Source organism: Carassius auratus, chromosome 48 (assembly GCF_003368295.1).
Source record: "Carassius auratus strain Wakin chromosome 48, ASM336829v1, whole genome shotgun sequence".
NCBI lineage: Eukaryota > Metazoa > Chordata > Actinopteri > Cypriniformes > Cyprinidae > Carassius > Carassius auratus.
This window is the reverse complement of record NC_039290.1, coordinates 815713-840113: the sequence shown is the minus strand read 5'-3', so window position 1 is coordinate 840113 and position 24401 is coordinate 815713. Positions and strand designations below refer to the sequence as shown.

Sequence of the window (24401 nt, the reverse complement as noted above, 5' to 3'; positions counted from 1 at the left end):
TGCACATTAAACACACTCATGCAGAAAACACACATTTTGAAACAGTGCTTTGTTTTTCCATGTATGTTGGGCGGCACTTTGGAGCCTGTTTGTGACTCGGTTTATTCAGATCGGGACTTCGGAGCCTGTTCGCGACTCTGTTGATTCAGATCGGCACTTCGGAGCCTGTTCGCGACTCGGTTGATTCAGATCGGCACTTCGGAGCCTGTTCGCGACTCGGTTGATTCAGATCGGCACTTCGGAGTCTGTTCGCGACTCGGTTGATTCAGATCGGCACTTCGGAGCCTGTTCGCGACTCGGTTGATTCAGATCGGCACTTCGGAGCCTGTTCGCGACTCTGTTGATTCAGATCGGCACTTCGGAGTCTGTTCGCGACTCGGTTGATTCAGATCGGCACTTCGGAGCCTGTTCGCGACTCGGTTGATTCAGATCGGCACTTCGGAGTCTGTTCGCGACTCGGTTGATTCAGATCGGCACTTCGGAGTCTGTTCGCGACTCGGTTGATTCAGATCGGCACTTCGGAGCCTGTTCGCGACTCGGTTGATTCAGATCGGCACTTCGGAGTCTGTTCGCGACTCGGTTGATTCAGATCGGCACTTCGGAGCCTGTTCGCGACTCGGTTGATTCAGATCGGCACTTCGGAGCCTGTTCGCGACTCGGTTGATTCAGATCGGCACTTCGGAGCCTGTTCGCGACTCTGTTGATTCAGAGCGGGACTTCGGAGCATGTTCGCTACTCGGTTTATTCAGATCGGCACTTCGGAGTCTGTTCGCGACTCGGTTGATTCAGAGCGGGACTTCGGAGCCTGTTTTTATTATCGTGTGACGGTTTGTAGATGTCCAATCTGTCGATGAGTCAGGTATGTTTTCTTCTGTCCTGATGTACGTTAGAGTTATGAGAGTTGGCCGCTCCAATATGGCGGCGACGTTGACGTGCGGTCGAGTGGCCAATGAGGCGTCTAGGTATTTATATGTCTATGCACCCTACCGTGTTTGCCTTTAAAATTATTCACTGTGTGCTTTAAATGCAATAGCTATTCAGATGGCATAAAACAAAAACTTGTCACTAAACAACATTTTCTCATACCCTATAACAACAATTACTATTTTTGCACTGTTGTAAGGGGTAGGTTTAGAATTGGGGTAGGTGTAAACGTCAGTAAAACAAAATTTAATAGGTAGAAAATTATTTTATTGTCAGTTCCGTTTTTTGCGGTACTCCTTCTAGCAGAGCTACAATGTTGATCACGTGGTTTTTCCTCAGGTCAAGATGGACCAATCACAGTCGATTATTATTAGTGAATGAGCCATTTAAAATATTATTCATAGAGGACACTTCAATCAAATAAGTTTAATATTTTTAAACCAAATAAAAAAATCTATATGTTTTCCTAAGATTTAAATCTCTGGGCCACAAAGCGCCCTCTGCTGGAGTAACAACTGAACGCGACGCGCGCCAAACGCTCTTCGGCTCTAGTGCACGCGCTAGTTTCAGACCGGCGTCTTTGATGACGTGTTGCCGTTGAAGATGGCGGAAGTTCACTCCTGATCTGAGCCGGAGTCGCTCGGTGAGGATTGTCTAATAAACTACCTGAAGACGGATTCGGTTTGGCTTCAAGTCTCACATCTGACCCACCGATAGATTCGGGTAAGAGATGAACGGCTGTTCGAGACCGCGCGCTGTAGTTTAACGCTTATTTCTGTGCATTGCGTTATAGCGACACTGAGGCGTGTTGACAGCTCGACCAATCACTTTGATTATTTCAATCTTATATAAATATAACAGTTTTGTCAGTGGGAATCGATCAACATGTGTTTAAAGATGTTTCTGAGCGTTTATCGTCTACTTTTTGACTTACGAACACATGTGGCGTGTTAAAACTGTCATATTCGTATTGAGTTTGTTGTTGGTTTTGTTTTCAGCTGATTTGATGATTTAAATATTTCCTAGCTAAACAGGTTTGTCCTGAAACTGCTCGAATGATCTCCATCAACATTTAGCCTGGTAAACTATCATCGAAAACAGAATATTAATACTATGATATATTGCTATTATACCATGGTATTAAAATGGACATGGTATTTCCAAGAATACTATGGTATTGAACACCTATGGTACATATTAAATAGCACAATCAAACGATTAATCGCATCTAGATTAAGTACTGTAAATACGTTTTTGTTTACATAATGTGTTTGTACTTTTAATATTTATTATGTATATATTTAAATACACGCACATGCATGTATATAATCAAGACAAATGTTTTGTATATAGATAAAATATGTATATTTATATATAATATAAATTCTATATGAATATAAATGCACTTGTAAAATATATACATGTATGCTGCAAAGTACAAATGCATATATTATATAAACACAAACTTTTAGTATTTTGCATGTGATTAGCACTGATATAAAATTCATTTTTATAAGTGTAGGGAGACAAAAGTACCATAGTAAAGGCCTATCATGGTTACCTTGTGGTATTATTTAAATTATATTGTAATATCATGCAAATACGGCGGTGTTGAAAAAAATACCCAGTCATTACAAAACCACTTTTTACTTCACTATACAGTGGTTTCACTATGTTATTATTTCATTAAAGCCTGGAAGCAGCTTCAGTGTTTTAAGGAGGTACATTGCATGAGTTTACAATACTAGCAATGGCTTTAGTAACCAGTATTTTGGAGGAAACTATTACTATGCTAATTTTCTAAATCTGTTTTGTGTTGATCCCCTCTGGAACTGTTTTGCGTTGAAGATATAAGTCATATTATGTGTTAAAAAGTAACGTAATGCATTACTTTCCACAACTAAGTAACCCAATTGTTTACTATTTATGGCGCAATGCAATATTGTAATAGTGAAGAATACATTTCTATGGACAAAACACAAGTTAGGTGTATTTGAAGACAGAGACTTTATAAATAGAAGTAATGTTTACCAATCTTACCTGATTAGTCAAGTAAATAACCAACAGATTAATCGATTAGAACATAATCGTTAATAGTTTTGGTTATAAAATGCCATCACAATCAAATATTCCAGACAGCGACGTGATATTACCAATCACTGTACTTCAGCAGTACTCTTTTGTTTTTAAAAGTTATTAGATTATAAGCATTGCTAGGGTGTTCTGAGTGGTGCCCAAACTTTCTCATTCCACTGTACCAGTCACTAAATGTTTTGTTTTGGTTTTAATGCAGGATCTTTTGTTTATTTTATCACCACAGGCACGCCCTCCCTCTGACATATAGCCCCGCCCCCAAACTCACGCCATTGGTCGAGTGAGTTGTTGTTATGTTACACATCTCAAACAAACAGACTGACGTTTGGAAAGGGTGTTTGACTCTTCAGTGGTTAACTGGAAGTCACTGCTCATTAAACTGACAGCAGAAAGAGCTGATCGGGAGGAAATAGCAGAAGTCTTTGGTTTTCCTGTGCCAATTCTCTGGCTGGATGAGTGATATTTAGATAATGAGAGAACACATCTGTTATCATCTCTAACCTGGAAGCGTAACAGTGGCATTTAAATAGCTTTAGCTGCTGTTTTTTCTCGTTCTTCTGAGCTGTTATTGTGGAGCGACACACGATCAGCGATGATGAATAATTAACCCAAAGATCAGCTCGAGTGAAAGTTTATTCAGATCTCGGTTTGATTGTGATGTAACTGGAGGAGAAGTTACCGAGCCCGGGATCTCTTTACAACAGGAAACAGAGAAAGACAATCTCATTTTGTTCTCCTGTTTAAAAGATATCGAACACTGTGTGGATTGTCTAGTTTCATCATTAACTGTGGTTTGCAGCTTTGGAGTATGGTGAGCTTGGTTTGTTTCCCTGAGTTTCGGTTCCTCTGTCATGCTGAATAACTCATGCATTTCTTGGAAAAATTGCGTAATATTTTAATGTCTTGTCATTGTCATCCAATCTGACCTAGTTTAACTGGAAACCTTTCAACTAGATTTTTACTGTTGTTTTTTAACTTTGTGCATTAAATATTTTGAATGCTTGGCAACAGTATTTTAAATTTTTTTATAAATCTAAAAATATATTTAATATTATATATAAAAAATGGCGGCTGGCCAATATTTAATACTTTTAAATATTATAATAAATAAATAAATAAATAATTCCAGCAAAAACAACTTAAAATTGATCAGTAAAGACATTTATAATGTTACAAAAGATTTCTATTTCAAATAAATGTTGTTCTTCTGAACATTTTTTATTCATCAAAATACCCTAAAACACCATGCATCACAGTTTCCACAAAAATATTGTGGAGGACAACTGTTTTCAACATTAATAATAATCAGAAATGTTTCTTGAGCAGTAAATCATCATATTTTCATGATTTCTGAAGATCATGTGACACTGAAGACTGGAGGAATGATGCTGAAAATACAGCGGAGCATCACAGAAATAAATGATAATTTAACATAGTTTCACACAGAGAACAGTTCTTTTGAAATTGTAAAAATATTTCACAATATTAATAATTTTACTGTAATTTTAATCAAATAAATGGTGAGCACAAGAGACTTCTTTCAAACACATTAAAAGTCTTACAGACATCAAACCGTTAATTGGCAATGTATATTTTCCTGGAAATTAAGAGATATAAAGATGTCTTTGAAGTTACTTTTCAGGGCTGTTAATCTATGCACATTGCTTAGAAAAATACATGTGATGAAAAAAAAAATGCAAATTCTGATTTTGCGTAATAAAATGTTTATATATATAGGTCTACTGTAGAAAAAGTAGGTTTACAAGTTCCCACGCTGCTATAAACTTAGTCAGGAAGCAGGAAGTCTACTGAAGTAGTTGCTATTATTATTATTATTATCTTTGTTGTGAGATTCGTGTCATCAGATCTATATCTTCAGATTTATTTTGGATGTCAGTAAGCAGAGCTGCATGTTGCTTGTGGCATGCAGCTCTAATGTTGTGAGAATGACAGTGTGCATCATTAATAGCAGCTGGATGTTAATGTGTTGTGTGTTTTTTGTGCCGCAGGTCTGAGTGTTGTCCTGTCATGGCCTGCAGTGTTGCTAAAGCAGGCTCTGCTAATGGCTTCCCTATGAAAGCGCAGCTGCAGATCGTGGGTATGTTTGCATATGTTTCCACCTGGGATCTTATCTGATGGGACTTTCTTCCTCATCCACGAGCATCTGATCGCTGGACTTTGATGTTCTGTCACATTAATAAACACTAATATTTTTCTCTATTATTGCAAATAAAATAGAATTAAAGGTAAAAAAAATCTAAAAGAATATCACAGACATAGGAAACACTAAACTACTGAACAACAATATTGTGCAGTGTGGAGCAGAAGTCATGCAAAGTAAATATAAATATTTTATTTAATCTTAATAGTTTCGGTTAGCATTAACAGAATTTGTCTTGAAGTTATATTTTACTCATATGATGAACGTAATATTTCATGTTTCTCAATAGCTAAAGACCTGTGTTATTTTATTTAATTATTTATATAATATTAACATTTTTATTAATATCTTAAATTAGCTTTAGTTTAATATTTTCCATTTTCTTTTCAATTTTAGTTGAATGTTTTTGGTAAGTTATGTGCTTTTAAATTTATTTAATACATTTTTGTTTTAGGATTAATTTATTTCACTGGTTTAATTTTATTTTATTTAGTTCTTAAACTTATTTCAGTTAATTGCAAAGTTTTTTTATCTAATTTTATTTTATCTCAGCGCTATTTTAATAAAAAAAATTATTTAAGATACTTTTACACATTTTTAAAGGAATTTGTAATTTAAAAAAAACTTTTGATAAAAAGCTTGATAATTAGTAACACATTAAAGCAATAAAAAAAAAAATGTTCTGTACAATCTACATCACATTTTTTTAAATATGCAAATTTTTGCATATTTAATGCACATTATAAACAAAAACAAACTTTTTAAAATGAACCTTAACTTCCTTTTCAACACAACTCTTTTCTGTGGTAATGTTTAGTGAAAGATCAGAAGTCAGCATGGATGCACCGCATTGTTTTGACCATTTCTTCCTGTTTCCAGTGATCTCGGCCAAACTCAAGGACAACAAGAAGAATTGGTTTGGCCCGAGTCCGTACGTGGAGGTGTGTGTGGACGGCCAGTCCAAAAAGACAGAGAAATGCAGCAACACACACTCGCCCAAATGGAAGCAGCCGCTCACTGTGTGAGTTTGCCTTGATTTCAGGCCTGTATTTGTGTGATTTTGCACAGGCTCGACCAGTTCCTGTTGCTCATTGTCATGCAGCTTGTTTCTCTACTAAAGTGCTTTCATCTTCCTGACGTGAAGTGATTGTTAAACAATCAGCGGGGATGACATCAGAACTGATTATAGACTGTATTTCGGGTGTGTTTGCTGAGTGTGTGTGTGTGTGTTTGTCCATCAGGATCGTGACTCCGTTCAGCAAGCTGATCTTCCGTGTTTGGAGTCACCAGACGCTGAAGTCTGATATTCTCCTGGGTGTGGCCACCCTCGACATCAGCCAGACGCTCAAAACACACGACATGAAGAGTGAGTGTTTCTGTGTTTCTGTGTTTCTGCTCTGCTGCTTTAACCACAGCAACCACATTAAAGGGTTAGTTCATCAAAAAATGAAAATTATGTCATTAATAACTTTCCCTCAAGTCGTTCCAAACCCGTGAGACCTCCGTTTATTTTCAGAACACAGTTTAAGATATTTTAGATTTAGTCCGAGAGCTCTCAGTCCCTCCATTGAAGCTGTGTGTAGGGTATACTGTCCATGTCCAGAAAGGTAAGAAAAACATCATAAAAGTAGTCCATGTGACATCAGAGGGTGAGTTAGAATATTTTGAAGCATCGAAAATAAAATTTTGGTCCAAAAATAGCAAAAACTACAACTTTATTCAGCATTGTCTTCTCTTCCTTGTCTGTTGTGAGAGAGTTCAAAACAAAGCAGTTTGTGATATCCGGTTCGCGAACGAATCATTCGATGTAACCGGATCTTTTTAAACCAGTTCACCAAATTGAACTGAATCTTTTTAAACGGTTCGCGTCTCCAATACGCATTAATCCACAAATGACTTAAGCTGTTAACTTGTTTAATGTGGCGACAGTCCCTCTGAGTTCAAACAAACCAATATCCCGGAGTAATTCATTTACTCAAACAGTACACTGACTGAACTGCTGTGAAGAGAGAACTGTAGATGAACACCGAGCCGAGCCAGATAACAAACAAACTATTGAGTATACCAGTATACCGTACACACAGTTTCAATGGAGGGACTTCATCCGCGTCTCTCTTCGGTTGTGTCTCTTTCAGTCTGTGAGGTGGTGCAGATGCTGAAGCTGTACACAGACAGAGATCAGTCGGACCACATCGGGGATCTGTCCGTGTGTTTGGACGGTCTGACGGTGGATCCCGAAGCGTTCCAGTCGGCCGAGGCCAACAACAAGAGTCAGTCTCTCTGTTTGTTAGAAGAACACTTGATATTTGACACAAAAAGACCACAAATAACTGATGTTATTGTTTTACAGATACTTTAAACGGGGAATCTGACATTCATGAAGACTTAAGCAGAAGGTATCTCCAGAAAGTGCAAGTGTAAATGAAGATATTTTAGCACACACAGTTTCTTAAAGGGGTCATATGAGTTTTTTTTTGACACGCAAAACTCTGCATTTAAACATTTAATAGCTAATAACAAAACATGCTTAAAGTAGCTGATTCAGAAGCGCCAGATTGCCAAACGGTTGTCCATAAAATGCATTGCTGTTCTGTTTTAATTAATCTTAAAGATTCCTAAATGCATCTACTTTCAGAAGAGCAAATAAAATGCTTTTGTTTTCTCCTAGATACACACATCTCCCTGACATGACTGCTTCAACACTAACTGTGTTACTGAAACCACGCCTTCTTTCCACATAGTGATGTAGACGTGTGGGGGCGTGTTCAAACGAGGCGTTTTAGGGGGGCGTGGCAGATCTTAACTTTGATAAAGAATATCTCTTTGGATTTGAGACTTTAATCTTTGAAACTTCACAGATCTTATTTGTGCACCAAGAACTTGTAACACTCCAAAGAGAAATGAAAAATGTAAATTGCATCATATGACCCCTTTTAGTTGTAATTTGGCTGAAAGATGAAGCGAATCTGTGATTGGTTGAGGAATGTCACATGTCTCTAATCATTTTACATGCGTGATTTCCAACTAAGCATCTGAATCTGATGTCTTGTGTTTTTCTGGAGAAGCAGAGATCCATCTCCATCAGTCTCAGACGCTCAGGATCAGTCGTTGGCTCCGAACGGCCGTGTGAACGGAATGGACTCTCCTTCGGTGTCATCCAGAGGGTCGCGACCCCTGAGACCCCCGCGACCCTCACGACCTCCCCCGCCGACCCCACACAGACCCACGTCTTCCCCAGGTGAGACCAGACACACGGACATATTCGGTTATAGAATTTAGATGTTTCATGCTCTGCTGTTTTATGATTAAATATGTCAGATGAAGTCAAAAATAAGTTTTTTTTTGGTAGATTTTTGTTGAAGTTGTATTACAGTGTATCGTGTAAACACACTTCTGTTTCTAAAAGAATTCTCACCAGGGATGCATTTATTTGATCAAAAATACAGTAAAGACTTTTTTTTTCCCAAATCAAAATAACTGTTATATGTGAATATATGTTAAAATGTAATTTATTTCTGTGATGCACAGCTGAATTTTCAGCAGCATTACTCACATGATCTTTCAGAAATCATTCTAATATACTGATTTGCTAATCAAGAAACATTTCTGATTATTATCAATGTTGAAAACAGTTGTGCTGCTTCATAGTTTTGTCAAAACAGTGATACATTTTATTTTTCAGGATTCACAGAAGAATAGACAGTGTTTTTATGTGAAATATAATTTTTATTAACATTATAAGTATCGGTTTTGATCAATTTAATGCAGCCTAAACTAATTTCTGAAACAAAAAAGGTATGCATTTTTATTAGTTGTTGAAAAAAATCGTACTGCAATGAAGAAGTGGTGGTGGTGTTTTTCCCTCTCTTTGCAGCTTCCTCTACCGGCTCATTTCCTGACAGCAGCGATTCGTCCAGATCAGACACTCCGGTTCGGAATCCCACTGGAGGCGGAGCCTCGGAGTCAAACCCCGCCCCCACAGTGGAGCAGCCTGGAAGGACGTCCCTCAGTATAGTCCCCGCCCCCAGCAGGATTCCCAGCGTAGCCAACACTGGACCTCTGCCTCCCCAGTACGTCACTTCCCGAGTTTACAAATCACCTTTCTATTTTTGAAAATGTGTTGGTTAATTTTGAGTAAATATTAGGCTAATGTTATCAGCCATCTGTTGATACCAGTGCCCATATCGTTGTTGTGTGTGTGTGTGTAGCTGGGAGCAGCGTGTCGATCAGAACGGCCGTTTATATTATGTTGACCATGTAGCAAAGAAGACGACGTGGGAGAGACCAGAGACTCTGCCGGTGGGGTAAGAATAAGGCTGTGTGTCGCTAAGAATCTGGCGATACGATACATATCACGATACTGGGGTTGTGATACGATATATTGCGATACTGTAAGCAATCCGATATATTGGGATATTTCTTATTTTAGGAATAGCTGTCATTAAGAACACACCACCAAAGGCAAATATGCAAACGTTAGCAATAAATAAATAGATAAAAATTGTTTAACCAGAACACAGTCGGATATGCATTTGCAATAATCAGTACCTGTAACATTAAATGTTATTGAAAAACGTTTTGTGCAGTACGAGACAAAAGGGGGGAAATTAAAGTGCTTGCAGGATCCTTTAGTTAAATGTATAATATATAAAAAATGTGTTTTATAAAAAGATACAATTGTAACGTACAATATTTTGATCTGAATAAAGTAATTGCAGCGGCTTAATATCGACAAAAAATAAAGTGCTTAGAGGATTCCTAAAGAAAACGAAACTTGTTATAAAACAATAAATTAAATACAGATGTTGAACATTTCCACTTGGATTTCACAGGTTTTTCGTATTTTGTCGTTTGTATTTTTGTTGTGTGTGGAATCGCCGAAACCGCGACGCGAGCACGTTACCACAAAAGCCCAAATGACGTAATCCCTTCAGCTTTGTACACCGAAACATGAACCGGGACAATTTCCTTTTAACCCTCCATTACTAGCAGCGAACTATATTAACGCTAACATTAGTGGCGCGTTCTAATGCTAGTATTTCCTGTTACTCAGGATTTGTTCAGAGATGAAGACTGCCATCTAGCGGTCGGGAAATAAACACAAAGCAAAACAAGTGCCATGAATCTATTTTCAGTTTTTTAGAAACGTTACAGTATCGCCAAATAAAATATCGCGATACTCACGTGTATGGATATTTTCTTACACCCCTAGGTAAGAAACCGTCCTCGTTCACTGAATTACGCCATACACAAAGTGGACACATACTTTAACCAGATTACAACTGTAACTCCGAGTCAGTGCAGTGCATGTATGGTGGAGTTTGGATATTTCAGCTTAATAGTTCATGGTCTGGACTGATAATGAAGGTTTGATGTTTAAACGCATCTCATTTATCAGGGAGACGCTGTTTCATATTCACTTTTCTGGTCATTATATTATATAAAATAACTGCCAAGTGGTCTTTTACAAAACCAAGAACAAGAAAAACTATATTTTGTTTAAGAAATGCATGTTATTTTTTAAGGATCTTCTTTTCTGCGCTGTGATTAGGGATGTTTACTAATACTGAAATACTTCAGATTTGTAATTAATCTAGTTTCTGTCGAAGCATATTTCTGCTATTGAATAAAAGATAAAACCGGTAGTTGCAACATTTTATCTCGCAGTTCTGATTTTATTTATTTATTTTTCTTGTAATCACAAGTTTCGATTTCTTAATTCTGAGTTTATGTCTTGTACCTTGTATTTAAATTTTTGTGCAAATGCAAGTTTGATTATATCACAATTCTGACGTTTTTCTTGCAATCGTGAGTTTATATCTAGCAGTTCAACAGATTTTCAGAAAAAGTTGCAATTACATTTTTATTTTTTTTTATTCTGACAGTTCTTAAATACAACACAATATTGTTAGAAACGTTGATGAAAATCTTAATGCATGAATATTTTTGCCTCACATTCACTTCTCTCTTGCAGCTGGGAGCGGCGTGTGGACCCGATGGGCCGGGTGTATTTTGTGGACCACATTAGCAGAACCACCACGTGGCAGCGGCCCACGATGGAGACGGTGAGAAACTACGAGCAGTGGCAGCACCAGCGCAGTCAGCTGCAGGGAGCCATGCAGCAGTTCAACCAAAGATTCATCATCGGGGTGAGGAAACTAAATGCATGCATTTCTGCTCAGATTTTAACATATATACACAGTGAGCCATAATGTTCTCCTTTGTGCTTTTCTGTAACTTCAGGATCAGGTTTCAGCCACCCAGAATAAAGAGTTTGACCCACTGGGACCTCTTCCACACGGATGGGGTGAGAGAGAGAGAGCGACATACTAAAACTGCACGCTCTTCTGTAATATGCTGGACTAGCTTGCACTTTTTATTGTTCTTGTAATCTTATTATCTGCACCTTTGAAGCAGCTTTCAGTGTCCCAACTGACTCTGAGTAAAAGTTTTGAAAGTCTTAAGCACATCTCGTCTCCATTCTTTCTAACTTTTCTCCTTGTGTCTCCATCTGTGTCTCTCTCAGAGAAGAGAACGGACTCTAATGGCAGAGTTTACTTCGTTCATCACTCCACCAGAACGACGCAGTGGGAGGATCCGCGCACACAAGGGTCAGATCCGCTCTCTATTTCCTCTAAAATGTCTACATGGAGAAACAATAACGCACTTTGGACATTTATGTCCTTCAATGCACCCGTCTTTCAGCTGTTTAAAATTACAAAATGTTTTAAATTCAAAAGTGAAGAGCAATGCATTTTGAATTTAAATAAGTAATTACTGCCCCGATCATTGAGTCACTAGGTCTTACGTGATGCTTATTAAAGTGTGCTCATGGCTCTGTTTCTGTGTTGTGCAGTTTGCTAAACGATAAGCCACTGCCTGAAGGTTGGGAGATGAGGTTTACGGTCGATGGGATCCCTTACTTCGTAGATCACACCCGGAGAACCACCACTTACATCGACCCTCGGACTGGGAAATCCTCTCTGTGAGTGCAAACAGTGCAGAACTGTTCACGGTCGCGTGATGATGTCAGCAGGAGTGCAGCGTTCACTGTTGCATTACGATCTGCAACGATCTTTTTACTGAGAACATGCTTTTGTAATCATTAGGTATAAATCGGATTTTAAATGTAATTTACGTCCTTGAGACTGGCCTCCAAGCTCTTTCGGGTGACGGTGTTTGTTTATCAGACATTACATGTATAACAGGAAAATCGGGTTTGTGTGAAACACATTCGATGATAATCTTCTGTTATGACTCCGCTCAGAGAACGCAAACACACCTCTCTCTGAATGTGTGTATTGATCCACATGAAGGCACAAAGCTATCCTCTACGTCAGACGAGCTGCTGATGTCACAATATTCCTATCAAACAAACACCGTCACAAGCGTCAGATTAAAAGTTTAGGGCATCTAGATAAGTCTTTAATAAAGATGTTTCACATCACATGAGTGTTCAGTTTGAGCATGTTTATGAAGTAACCAGACAGGGTTTGCATGCAAAGCAATTTAACTTGAGTGATTTTCATGTTTAGACATTAAATCAAGATGATGTTTTGCTGTGGTGCTTTTAGATTTTGATCAGCTTGTATAATGACTTTTCGCTCTTCTCCTCCCTTCAGTGAGAACGGCCCTCAGATCACATACGTACGAGACTTCAAAGCCAAAGTTCAGTACTTCAGATTCTGGTGTCAGGTGAGGATCTCCTTCAGTTGTGTGTTCAGGGTCCAGTTGTGTTTTTATGGATCGCTAAATCCGGAAATATTCATGAGCAAATATCTGAAGTTGGGCAGATGAGTTATGAAGGAATAGCTCATACAAAAAATTAACATTTGCTGAAAATGTCCTCACACTCGTGTCATCGAAGAGTTTTTCTTCTTCATCAGATTTAGAGAAATGTAGCATTGCATCAGTGTCTCATAAACGGATGCTGTGCAGTGAATGGGTGCCGTCAGAATGAGAGTCCAAACAGCTGATAAAAACATCACAGTAGCACTTCAGTCCATCAGTTAATGTCTTGAGAAGAGAAAAGCTGCATGTTTGTAAGAAACAAATCAATCATTTTTAACTTCAAACCATCACTTCTGGCTAAAATACAAGCCCTTTATCCATAATATTGTTTTTCCAGTGAAATCTGCACGGATAAAACAAGGTTTACAGTCCAAAACACCTGTAGACAAATATGTGGCTGGATTTAGAGCGATAACAGGAGATAGACTTTATCACTGGAGGAAGCGTGTTATTACAGTTAAATACATCTTTGATGGATTTGTTTCTTACAAACACACCGTGTTTGACTTCTCCAGATGTTAACTGATGGACTGGAGTGTTGTGGATTATTGTGATGTATTTATCAGCTGTTTGGGCTCTCATTCTGACGGCACCCATTCACTGAAGAGCATCCACAGCTGAGACACTGATGCAATGCTACATTTCTCCAGATTTGATGAAGAAACAAACTCATCTACATCTCTGATGACCTGAGGGTGAAGTAAATTCTCAATATGGATGTTGTAACTTCTTAAGTTGTATTAAAATGATTTCCTTAACAATTAATATTTGGTTTTAATTTTTCATTATAGCAATTATCGATGCCACAGCACATAAAAATCACCGTCACCCGCAAAACGCTGTTTGAAGACTCCTTCCAGCAGGTACTAACTTCAAAATAACCCATGATTATTGTTTCACCATGGTGTTTTTCTGCTAGCAGCTCCAGCGTTTAAAAACAGATCAGAGACTTCGCATGGAGCCTGTGAATGTCTTTAAACACGTCAGACATCCTCACGGTCTGGAGTCTCTGAGATGTGAAATGACGTTGTTCTGGTGTCTCCCTGCAGATCATGAGTTTCAACGCTCAGGATCTCCGGCGCAGGCTGTGGATCATCTTCCCCGGGGAGGAGGGGCTTGACTATGGAGGCGTGGCCAGGCAAGCTTCAGATTTCACTCTTTCTGGAGAATAAAGATCAGATCAAAGCTTTCTAGAGGACGGCTGCATGATATATCAAAATCTGCGATTATCAAATTGCACAGACAGGAATTTAATTAATTAAATATGTGTGTTGTGATACCATCAACACATGCAAACCCGTACACATACAAGATAATTTGTTTAACGTTGAAAAAAATTTATAAAAGACATAGTATTAGTAATAAGTCATTTTTCATTGTACTATAAAATATTTTGTTATTAAATACTTGATACTTTTTTTATATTTCTACAGTTATAATATATTTATTGTTTTAGTATGATATATTATTTAATAATATCACAATCAAATCTCAATTATAACTGTATTTATTATATTGTAGTGAGATTTTAATAGAATTGGTCAGAAACAGCAGGAATGGGCCCTATTATTATTATTATTATTATTATTATTGATAACTGAAACTAAAATTAAAACCATAAATTAAAACATTTTCATTACTTGAAATGCACGTTAACTAAAATAAAATAAAACAAAAACATAAGCATGCAAAATAAAAACATCAAATTGTTTTTTTTTCAGCTAGTTGCCAAGTAATCATGTCTCATTTTAATTTAGTTTAACTTGAAAATAAATAAAATAAAAACTACACACACACACACACATATATATATATATAAACAAATATAATATAAATTACAAAAATGCAACAAAATAATTTAAAATTGAAAGCAAATTTTAATTGAAAGCAACATAAAAACTGATTTACAATATGAATAAAAGCGAGTCCGTTCCTATAAAGAGTAAACACAAATGTGAACATGCAAAGGGAAGAAAAAGGTTTTCCCAAATTATTCATGCCTCTCGCGCTCTGATGCAGTGTTTTCAAGTTATTTAGGAGAGATTCAGTTTTGATGCATCACATTGCATGGCTTGCATCCAGTGTACAGTAAACCTCATGTGATGCTGTGAAATGAAGTGTGTTGTGTGTTTTGTGCAGGGAGTGGTTCTTCCTGTTGTCTCACGAGGTGTTGAACCCCATGTACTGTCTGTTTGAATACGCTGGCAAAGACAACTACTGCCTCCAGATAAACCCCGCCTCCTACATCAACCCCGACCACCTCAAATACTTCCGGTTCATTGGACGCTTCATCGCCATGGTAATGCTGTCTTGCCATATTTGGTCAATGTCAGATTGCATTCCAGATGTTGTGATATTAAACAGCTGCCCCTGTTTCTTAACTGGATTTGGACATTGATGAACATTAAAGTGGCAAAAATCTAGCATTTATTCTTTGTGCTTTTTGCAGGCCTTGTTTCATTCGAAATTCATCGATACGGGCTTCTCACTGCCGTTCTACAAGCGCATCCTGAACAAGCCCTTGACTCTGAAAGACCTGGAGTCCATCGACCCAGAGTTTTACAACTCGCTCATCTGGATCAAGTCAGTTTACCTGCTTTACTGAGCTCATGAATATTCATTACGATTAAGTGTTAAGCAGTACATGCCATGGTACCACAATATATACCATTTGGGTACTTGTTTTAACAATAAAAAACAAACAACAAAACAGAACCAAAAAAAAATACTTTTAATAATTAGTTTTTTTATAATTTGTATTTACTATTTAATATGTTTGTCTTTACAAAAATAAAGAAATACAAATTTATTATTATTATTATTATTATTAATAAAGATGTAAATAAAGTCCACTTTAAATTTCTTTATGCAATTATTTTATTAATTATTTATTGCAGTGTATATTATGTGTATATATATATATATATATATATATATATATATATATATATAAATTAAAATACAAATTATTATATAAATTATTAGTATTATATGAAATCACTGTTGTGTAAAACTATTAGTTAATTATTAATTACAATTATTATAAGAAATAATAGTGATTCAGATATGCTTTAAATGGAGGTAAGAATTCAGTATTATTTTTTAAAATGTAAAATATGAAAAAAAACTTTTTTTTGTATATGATCACCAATTATTTTATAACAATACTTTCTGTAAGTGTTTTAAGCTACTGTGAATTACTCAGTGTGTTTTGAGTGTGTGTGTGTGTGTGTGTGTGTGGGGCGTAGGGCTGCCCCCTAATAATCGACTAACTGTTTGTTGATGAGAAGAGGCTTAGTCGATCAGTTTTATTAGTCATAGAAAAATAAAAGTCCACAGGAAGTGGCAAATTCACGTAGTGGACAGATCATTAACAGCTGGTCTATACAGTACATCAGACATCCAAACGATTTCATTTATCAACCTCAAATATGACCTATCTTCTGAAACATTTAAGTAGCAGCAACATTAGATGGCCGCTTGAAGCTGAATATAGCATAATATAGCATATAGCATAATATTAACATAAAATACTCCCTCATTTTTGCTCATACAGAGTAATACATCTTTAGCATCTGTAATAGGTTTCATTTTATTTCTGTGCACTCAAAACAAAAAAATTGTGCTTTTGTAAAATAAAGAAAGCAAACAGGGTGTGCTTTCTGTCTTGTAGTTCATTGTGAACTTGAGCATCTTAATCTCTAAAAACATATATATTCTGCCTCACAGAATATATATTTTTTTCATTTTAGTCATTTAAAAAAATATTATATACATCATGTTTGATTGATTTCAGTCGTGAATGACTCTCTAACCGTCTGTGTGTGTTGTGTCAGGGATAATAACATCGAGGAGTGCGGGCTGGAGATGTTTTTCTCGGTGGATAAGGAGATCCTGGGTGAGGTGTCAACTCACGAGCTGAAGCCGGACGGCGGGAACATCCAGGTTACAGAGGAGAACAAGGAGGAGTACATCAGGTGCCGCTCTCAGCATCTCACAGTCTCATTATGAAATATTCTTGATGCTAAATAAAGCCAGACCCCACGCTGACAAACATAAAGCCCTCTAGATCCTTTAGCACTGGTGATGTTATTATCACATCGGATTATATTCATTTTACATGTTAAAGTCCAGTGATGTATTATGAAGATGGGGTTCAGTCAGGTTTTCCATTTCCCTCGTATATGTGACCCTGGACCAGAAAACCAGTTGTAGGTCTCTGGGGTATATTTTCAGCAATAGCCAAAAAAACATTTTATGGGTCAAAATTATCTCTTTTTTTTTTTTTTCTAATGCCAAAAATCATTAGGATATTGAGTAAAGTTCACGTTTCATTAAGATATTTAGTACATTTCTAACTGTAAGTATATCAAAACCTAATTTTTGTTTAGTAATATGCATTGCTAAGAACTTCATTTAGACAACTTTAGGCGATTTTCTCAGTAATACGATTTTTTTTTTTTTTTGCACCTTCAGATTCAAGATTTTAAAATAGTTGTATCTCAGCCAAATATCGTCCCATCAATAGAAAGCTTATTTATTCAGCTTTCATATCTCAGTTGGAAAGTATTTACCCTTATGACTGGTTTTGTGGTCCAGGGTCACATATAAAATTATAAATATTAATACGTTTAATTTTATATATATTTATATATAATGTATAGAAAAAAGTTGAATTAACTTATGTTATGTAATTATTTTAATACATTTTACTAAAAATTATTAATTTTTTCAGTCTTGAAACAACTTGGTTTTTATTTTTTGAAATATGTTATTTCATTGTTAAAAATGTTGTAACAAGATTATATGCTAAATTGAAGTAAAAGGTTAACAAAATACTTGTAAATCAAGACTGAAATGTTATCTGCCCATAAAATGCATTTCAAACCAAGTTCTGTATTGGTAAGGTGACGTCTCAGAAGGTAGACAGTGAGGCACTTAGAGATTATGCCTTAAAATGCCTCCTCAGGTGTTCAGGGAGCTTTGGTTGTAAATATCCTTTTGTGTGTGTGTGTGTGTTCAGGCTGGTGGCTGAGTGGCGTCTGTCTCGTGGTGTCGAGGAACAGACTCAAGCCTTTTTTGAAGGATTTAATGAGGTTCTTCCACAGCAGTACCTGCAGTATTTCGATGCCAAAGAGCTGGAGGTGAGAGACGCTGATATAAAATCCCTTAAGTCCCACGTACAGAGCTGCCTCAAAATAAATGTGTGCGTTTGAATCCCACTTAAGCATATCTGAATGGCATTGCATTGCATAAAAAATGCACTGATATCCAGATATATTTGCAAATGCTTTAACAAACGCTCTTTGTAAATTACTAAGCTTCCAGAATTAAACTTGATCTTATTTAAATACTGTTGCATCTATTCTGTAATTAACCATGTTTTTGTGTGTTCTAGGTGATGTTGTGTGGAATGCAAGAAATCGATCTGAATGACTGGCAGAGAAACACCATTTACAGACATTACACCTCCACCAGTAAACAGATCCTGTGGTTCTGGCAGGTAACAACGCATTAATCTCAGCACTAAACCATTTTAAATTAATAATGGTTCCAATTGCACAAAGTTATAAGACACTTTCACTTTTCTCTGTAGTTTATTAAAGAGATGGACAATGAGAAGCGCATGAGGCTGTTGCAGTTCGTCAGTGGTACCTGCCGTCTACCTGTAGGAGGATTTGCAGACCTGATGGGTGAGTTAATGTGAAGGTCACGTGAAATTTATTTTGGGTTCAGATTGTTTTTTATTTGCATAACATGAAACAGCATGCACTATGCATTTAACTACCATAGTGTGACATATTATGGCATTAAGACAAGACACTACAAGTGAATAGGGTAAAAATATTTAACTAATAAATATCACCATACTTTCCCAGTTGATTAGTCACAGTACATTAAGACAGTTGTTGTTTATAACAAGTTTTCTGAGGTGTTTTGTTTAAATGTGCAAACGAAGTGTTATCTAATTAAACCGTTTCAGAAGATAAATCTGAACACTGGATAAAGTCGGATTCAAAATGCTTGTCTGATTTTGTTGACATATTAGAGTTAAAGGTTTTTATAGAGGGGATTTTTGATATCTCTTTATATCAGTCCACAAATCAGAAAATACTGTCAACATGCAGAAAAAAAAACATTTTCATATTTTTTTAGGAATGAAATGTTATATAAATCAGTGTGAATGATATATCAACAAACTGAACAGTAAAAACCTTCAGAATATAGAGAGGAATAAAACTGCCAAGTTTGGTGTTTGTAAGTGTTTCTGAAATGGAGATGAAAGTCTTAAAGAAATGAACTGTAATTGAAATGTACAGACAAAAATAGATAAAATGTTATAAAATATATTTGTAAAAAGTCTGTAAAAAGATTGTTTTTCCCAAAATACCTATGAGTTTTGCAGAAAGTAGGAAATTAACAGTAAAAGAAAATAGAGAAACAAGTTACCTATTTTTTGTTTTTTGGAAATATAGAAATCAGTGTGAATGATATATCAACAAACTGAACAGTAAAAACCTTCAGAATATAGAGAGGAATAAAACTGCTAAGTTTGGTGTTTGTAAGTGCTGTTGGAGTGGAAATAAAACTCTTAAAGAAATGAATGTAACTGAAATGTACAGACCACAATAGATAAAGCGTTATAAAGTAAATATACTTTAAATGTTTTCTTTTCACTAGTTTCTTTTCACATAAATTTTGCAGACAGTAGGAAAGTAACAGTAAAAGATAATAGAGAAACAAGTTACCATTTACCAACAGCCAGAAAAAAATAAATTTCCATCATATTTTAGGACTAAAATGTTAAAGAAATCAGTGTGAATGATATATCAACAAACTGAACAGTAAAAATCTTCAGAATATAGAGAGGAATAAAACTGCAAAGTTTGGTGTCTGTAAGTGCTACTGAAGTGGAGATAAAACTCTTAAAGATATGAATTGTAATTGAAATTTAGAGACGCAAAAAGTGTTATATAAATAGTATTAATAAATAGTTATATAAATAATTTTAATAAACACTTTAAAGTGTATTTTTAGATTTTTTCTTTTCACTAGTCTGTAAAAAAGATTCTGTTTTCACAAAATACCTATGAAATTTGGCAGAACGTATGAAGGTAACAGTAAAAGATAGTAAAGGAAAAAATTACCATGTTATAGAAATCAGTGTGAATGATATATCAACAAACTGAACAGTAAAAACCTTCAGAATATATTTGGGAATAAAACTGCTAAGTTTGGTGTTTGTAAGTGTTGCTGAAGTGAGGAAAAAACTTTTAAAGTAATGAATTGTAATTGAAATTTACAGACCCAAATAGATAAAGTGTTATAAAATAAACACTTAAAAGTGTATTTTAGATGTTTTCTTTTAACGAGTCTGTAAAAAGATTGTTTTCGCCAAATACCTGTGAAATTGGGCAGAACGTATGAAAGTAACAGTAAAAGATACCGTATTTTCCGCACTATAATCTGGAGCGCCTTTATATATGTATCAAGTTATATATGGATCAAGGATATCTTATACTACTAACATGGTTATGTCAGTAGAGAAAAAAAGTTGTTTCAAAGGCTTGATTATGATGAAAAACCTTTATGGAGAATGTAAATCACATCAGTCTCATGTTGTCTCTAGGTACAGTTCTGTGTCTTTACGAGATTTTGCCGTAGACACAGAATGCTCCTCTTGGTCCAGATCGTTTACTCTAAACAAGATCTCTTTACAGATATATTTCAGTGCAGAAATCATGTTGGAAGAGGGTGACGTTTGCCATGTGTTTGTTTCAGGGAGTAATGGACCGCAGAAGTTTTGCATCGAGAAGGTTGGGAAGGAGAACTGGCTTCCTCGCAGCCACACATGGTACATATCTCACTTAATACAGAAATTATATTCATCTCTAAAGATCTGGTCACATTTCTCTTGAGATTATCTGTTATGAAACTTTTTTTGGTATTTATTTCTGTTTATTTAAGCTTGAACTGACTTGTGTCATTTGAGGCATATCTTAAAATAGTAAAACAATCGTTGCATCTTTGTCATCTCTCTAAAAACATATATTTTAATGATTTGGCAAATAAGTTAATAGGCAATTACTTAAAAAAATATATAATAATAATATTTTTTTTGATGATGATAATAATATAAATAATAATTAGTATGTATATTTATTTAATACCAACAATAATTAACAATATATTATAATAATTGTTGTTGTTATTATTATTAATTACTACTTTATTATTGTTAATATTATTAACTTTTTTTAATAAATTGAATCATTTGATGATTTTTTTAAATCTAGAATTCTTATATATATATATATATATATATATATATATATATATATATATATATATATATATATATATATATAATGTTAAAAGCTATTTATTTACATTGTTTTTAAGTGACACTCGTAGTGCTTCCTACTACTGTAATTTTTTTTCACATTTGCACTATGTATTTATACTTTGTACACCATATAATAACCATCTATAATATATATTTTTAGTTTTATAGTATATTTTTTATATTTTCAATATTAATAAATAATTAAATATTTAATAATTTAACTCATTTATTTAAATATTTAGTTTCAAAAGTCATAATTTGACAAATAATTCCTTCATTGTTTTTATGTGACTCTTTATATACCTTTCAAATTTTTTTTTTTTTTTACACGGCCTATAATAATCATCTTAAAATCATTAATATTCTTCTGTAATGCAGCAGTCAGTGCATATATAGTAGTCGTTGAGTACGAATGTGGATATTAGACCTGTAACTGCTCTTGTTTTTCTTCCTGTTCCAGTTTTAATCGTCTGGATCTTCCGCCGTACCGCAGTTACGAGCAGATGAAGGAGAAGCTGATGTTTGCGATTGAGGAGACGGAAGGTTTCGGACAGGAGTGAGACGCTCTCTCTCACTCACACACACACACTCACACACACACTCACACACACACACACACACACACACACACAAACAGAGGACATCCAGATCTTATGCACACTAGTTTTACTGAGAAGACAGATGATGATCTGACACACGGGGTTTCTGCGCTCACCTGTCACTTGGTATTCAGTTCTGTATCCCTCTGAGTTGAGGAGGCTTTATGCAAGCGTGTCAGATACGTAACCCTGACGTTTCTACATGTGATTAATGTTCTCTACGACTCCAGAGGAAAGAGCAGACTCTCTGAAGAGTCCCAGGACGATCGGATTGATTCACCGGAGCGCTGTGAATGTGTGTTTTTATGTTCACAAACCCTACGATGGGTCTCCTTGTGCCTTTTTTCCTCACTGTCATCCAAACAAACGCAGTTATTAAAGTGTAGCGCTCGACAACAGCAGGATCTTCAGGTGACATCTCTGATGGCTTATTGCACAACTAGCCTAAAATATTCAGTCAAACTGTCAAGAACTGGCCAGTTTCACCCCAAAATCATTTAGAAATTATATTTTGCTAAAATATAAAGACAATTGAGGCAATTAGCATTGTGACTTTAAAATTAAATCATATTCATGACGATTAAACACATTTTTTTCAAATTGTCATTTAAAAAATGTGTTTTCTACTTGATCTTGTAACTGTTCAGTGAAAAATACAGTGTGTGTGTGTATATATACTTTTAATTGTCTTGTAGTGAATTTCTGCTGTTCTAAAGAAAAAGAAAACTTAAATCAAACTAATACATTTATTAATTCAACTACATCAATTTTTTTCAAAGTTTTTCCACATTATGCTTGTGTAAATTTGTAATCTGATTGATTTTCATGAAAATACTGTTGCAATGCAAAATATTTTTACGTAATGGTCTTTATGCACAGTACATTTTTATTTTCATACATTCATATCTATGCATATAAACTGTAGATATGAGTTACATATAAAACAACTATTGAATATATATATATTAAAAATAAAGTTTATTAACATTTTACAAATATATATATATATACACACACACACACACACACATAATTTAAAAAGTAATATATTCCTAAAATGTATAGTGTGTGTGTGTGTGTGTGTGTGTGTATGTTTGTATGAATGTATAGTGTGTGTGTGTGTGTGTGTATGTTTGTATGAATGTATAGTGTGTGTGTGTGTGTGTGTGTGTGTGTGTGTGTGTGTATGTATAGTGTGTGTGTGTGTGTGTATGTATGTGTATGTATGAATGTATTGTGTGTGTGTGTGTGTGTGTGTGTATGTATGAATGTATAGTGTGTGTGTGTGTGTGTGTGTGTGTGTGTATGTATGTATGTATGTATGTATAGTGTGTGTGTGTGTGTGTGTGCGAGTTTGTGTGTATGTGTATAGTGTGTGTGTGTGTATGTATGTATGTATAGTGTGTGTATGTATGCATGTATAGTGTATGTGTATAGTGTGTGTGTGTGTGGGAGTGTATATGTATGTATAGTGTGTGTGTGTGTATGTATGTATGTATGTATAGTGTGTGTGTGTGTGTGTGTGTGCGAGTTTGTGTGTATGTGTATAGTGTGTGTGTGTGTATGTATGTATGTATAGTGTGTGTATGTATGCATGTATAGTGTATGTGTATAGTGTGTGTGGGTGTGTATATGTATGTATAGTGTGTGTGTGTGTATATTTTGAGGTGAAACATGGCTTTGACATTTCTAAAATGCTAAAAAATTTCAGGAGATTCTTGCTCTTGTCCTCAGTGTGTGTGATTTCACGCTCTGGTTCTCGAGCACAGATTCACATTACTAAGTGATTTCTCTGAGATGAACTGAAATTGTGTGTCGCTTTCAGACGTGGCGCTGGCCTGAAGCGATAATGTGAGTTTAGTTGGGCCTAAATTTGGGAGAGTACAGTATTTATCACAGGTACCGCTCTAGTTCTATAGAGCGCCTGCTTTAACTGCACCTTTTTAAGTGTTCTGGAAGCTGTTTTTCTGATCAGATCGTAGGTGTTTCATGTTTCATCAATTATCTGAAGTGATTCTAGTCTAAACCACTGGAGGAGCCCAAAACCTCTGCTATAAAGCATATAGCTGTGGTTCAGTGCATTGCATTATGGGTAATAATATGAAAACTCATATGGATGACTGTTTTAGGGTTTCAGGGAGGATCATTTTGATTTTCAGAAAATAAATCTACATCAAATATTTATTTAACCAGCTATTTTTTTATTCAATTTACCCTGTTTGAATGAGATTTTAACCTTCGGAATGTGATCCTGCTTTGATTTTGACTTAATTTTTAGTTTTTCTCTGACTGATCCATGTAAACCAAACCATTCTGACTCTGAATATGAACTGAATCCTGTACATGGTGTGAATACTCTCCTCTCTCTTCAGATTAATCTGATGATTTTAGCATAAACTAGCATTGAGTAGAACCGGCCTCTTTCAGGGTCGTCTCTGAGTTTATTTACTAGCATTGATTTGTATGTAAAGTCAAATGTGAAAAG

At 35.6% G+C, this 24401-nt stretch overlaps 1 protein-coding gene across 4 annotated transcripts; it reads left to right on the top strand.

Moving 5' to 3' along the window:
- Positions 1-1493: 1493 nt before the first annotated feature.
- Positions 1494-22328, top strand: LOC113065426 (E3 ubiquitin-protein ligase Itchy-like). Of its 4 annotated transcripts, none has more exons than XM_026236658.1 (24): positions 1494-1647; positions 5028-5116; positions 6059-6200; positions 6421-6545; positions 7315-7449; positions 7530-7575; positions 8248-8417; positions 9054-9249; positions 9388-9483; positions 11154-11328; positions 11423-11486; positions 11706-11790; positions 12036-12164; positions 12802-12874; positions 13762-13833; positions 14020-14108; positions 15110-15269; positions 15420-15553; positions 16807-16947; positions 17994-18114; positions 18369-18473; positions 18567-18663; positions 20753-20825; positions 21778-22328. In XM_026236658.1, the coding sequence occupies exons 2-24, from the start codon at positions 5047-5049 to the stop codon at positions 21875-21877; spliced, it is 2598 nt and encodes an 865-aa protein (XP_026092443.1). In that variant the 5' UTR covers positions 1494-1647; positions 5028-5046; the 3' UTR covers positions 21878-22328. The 4 variants fall into 4 exon arrangements, with proteins under 4 accessions (XP_026092443.1, XP_026092442.1, XP_026092440.1 ...); XM_026236657.1 differs by having other exon boundaries at positions 8245-8417; XM_026236655.1 differs by having other exon boundaries at positions 8242-8417.
- Positions 22329-24401: the final 2073 nt, after the last annotated feature.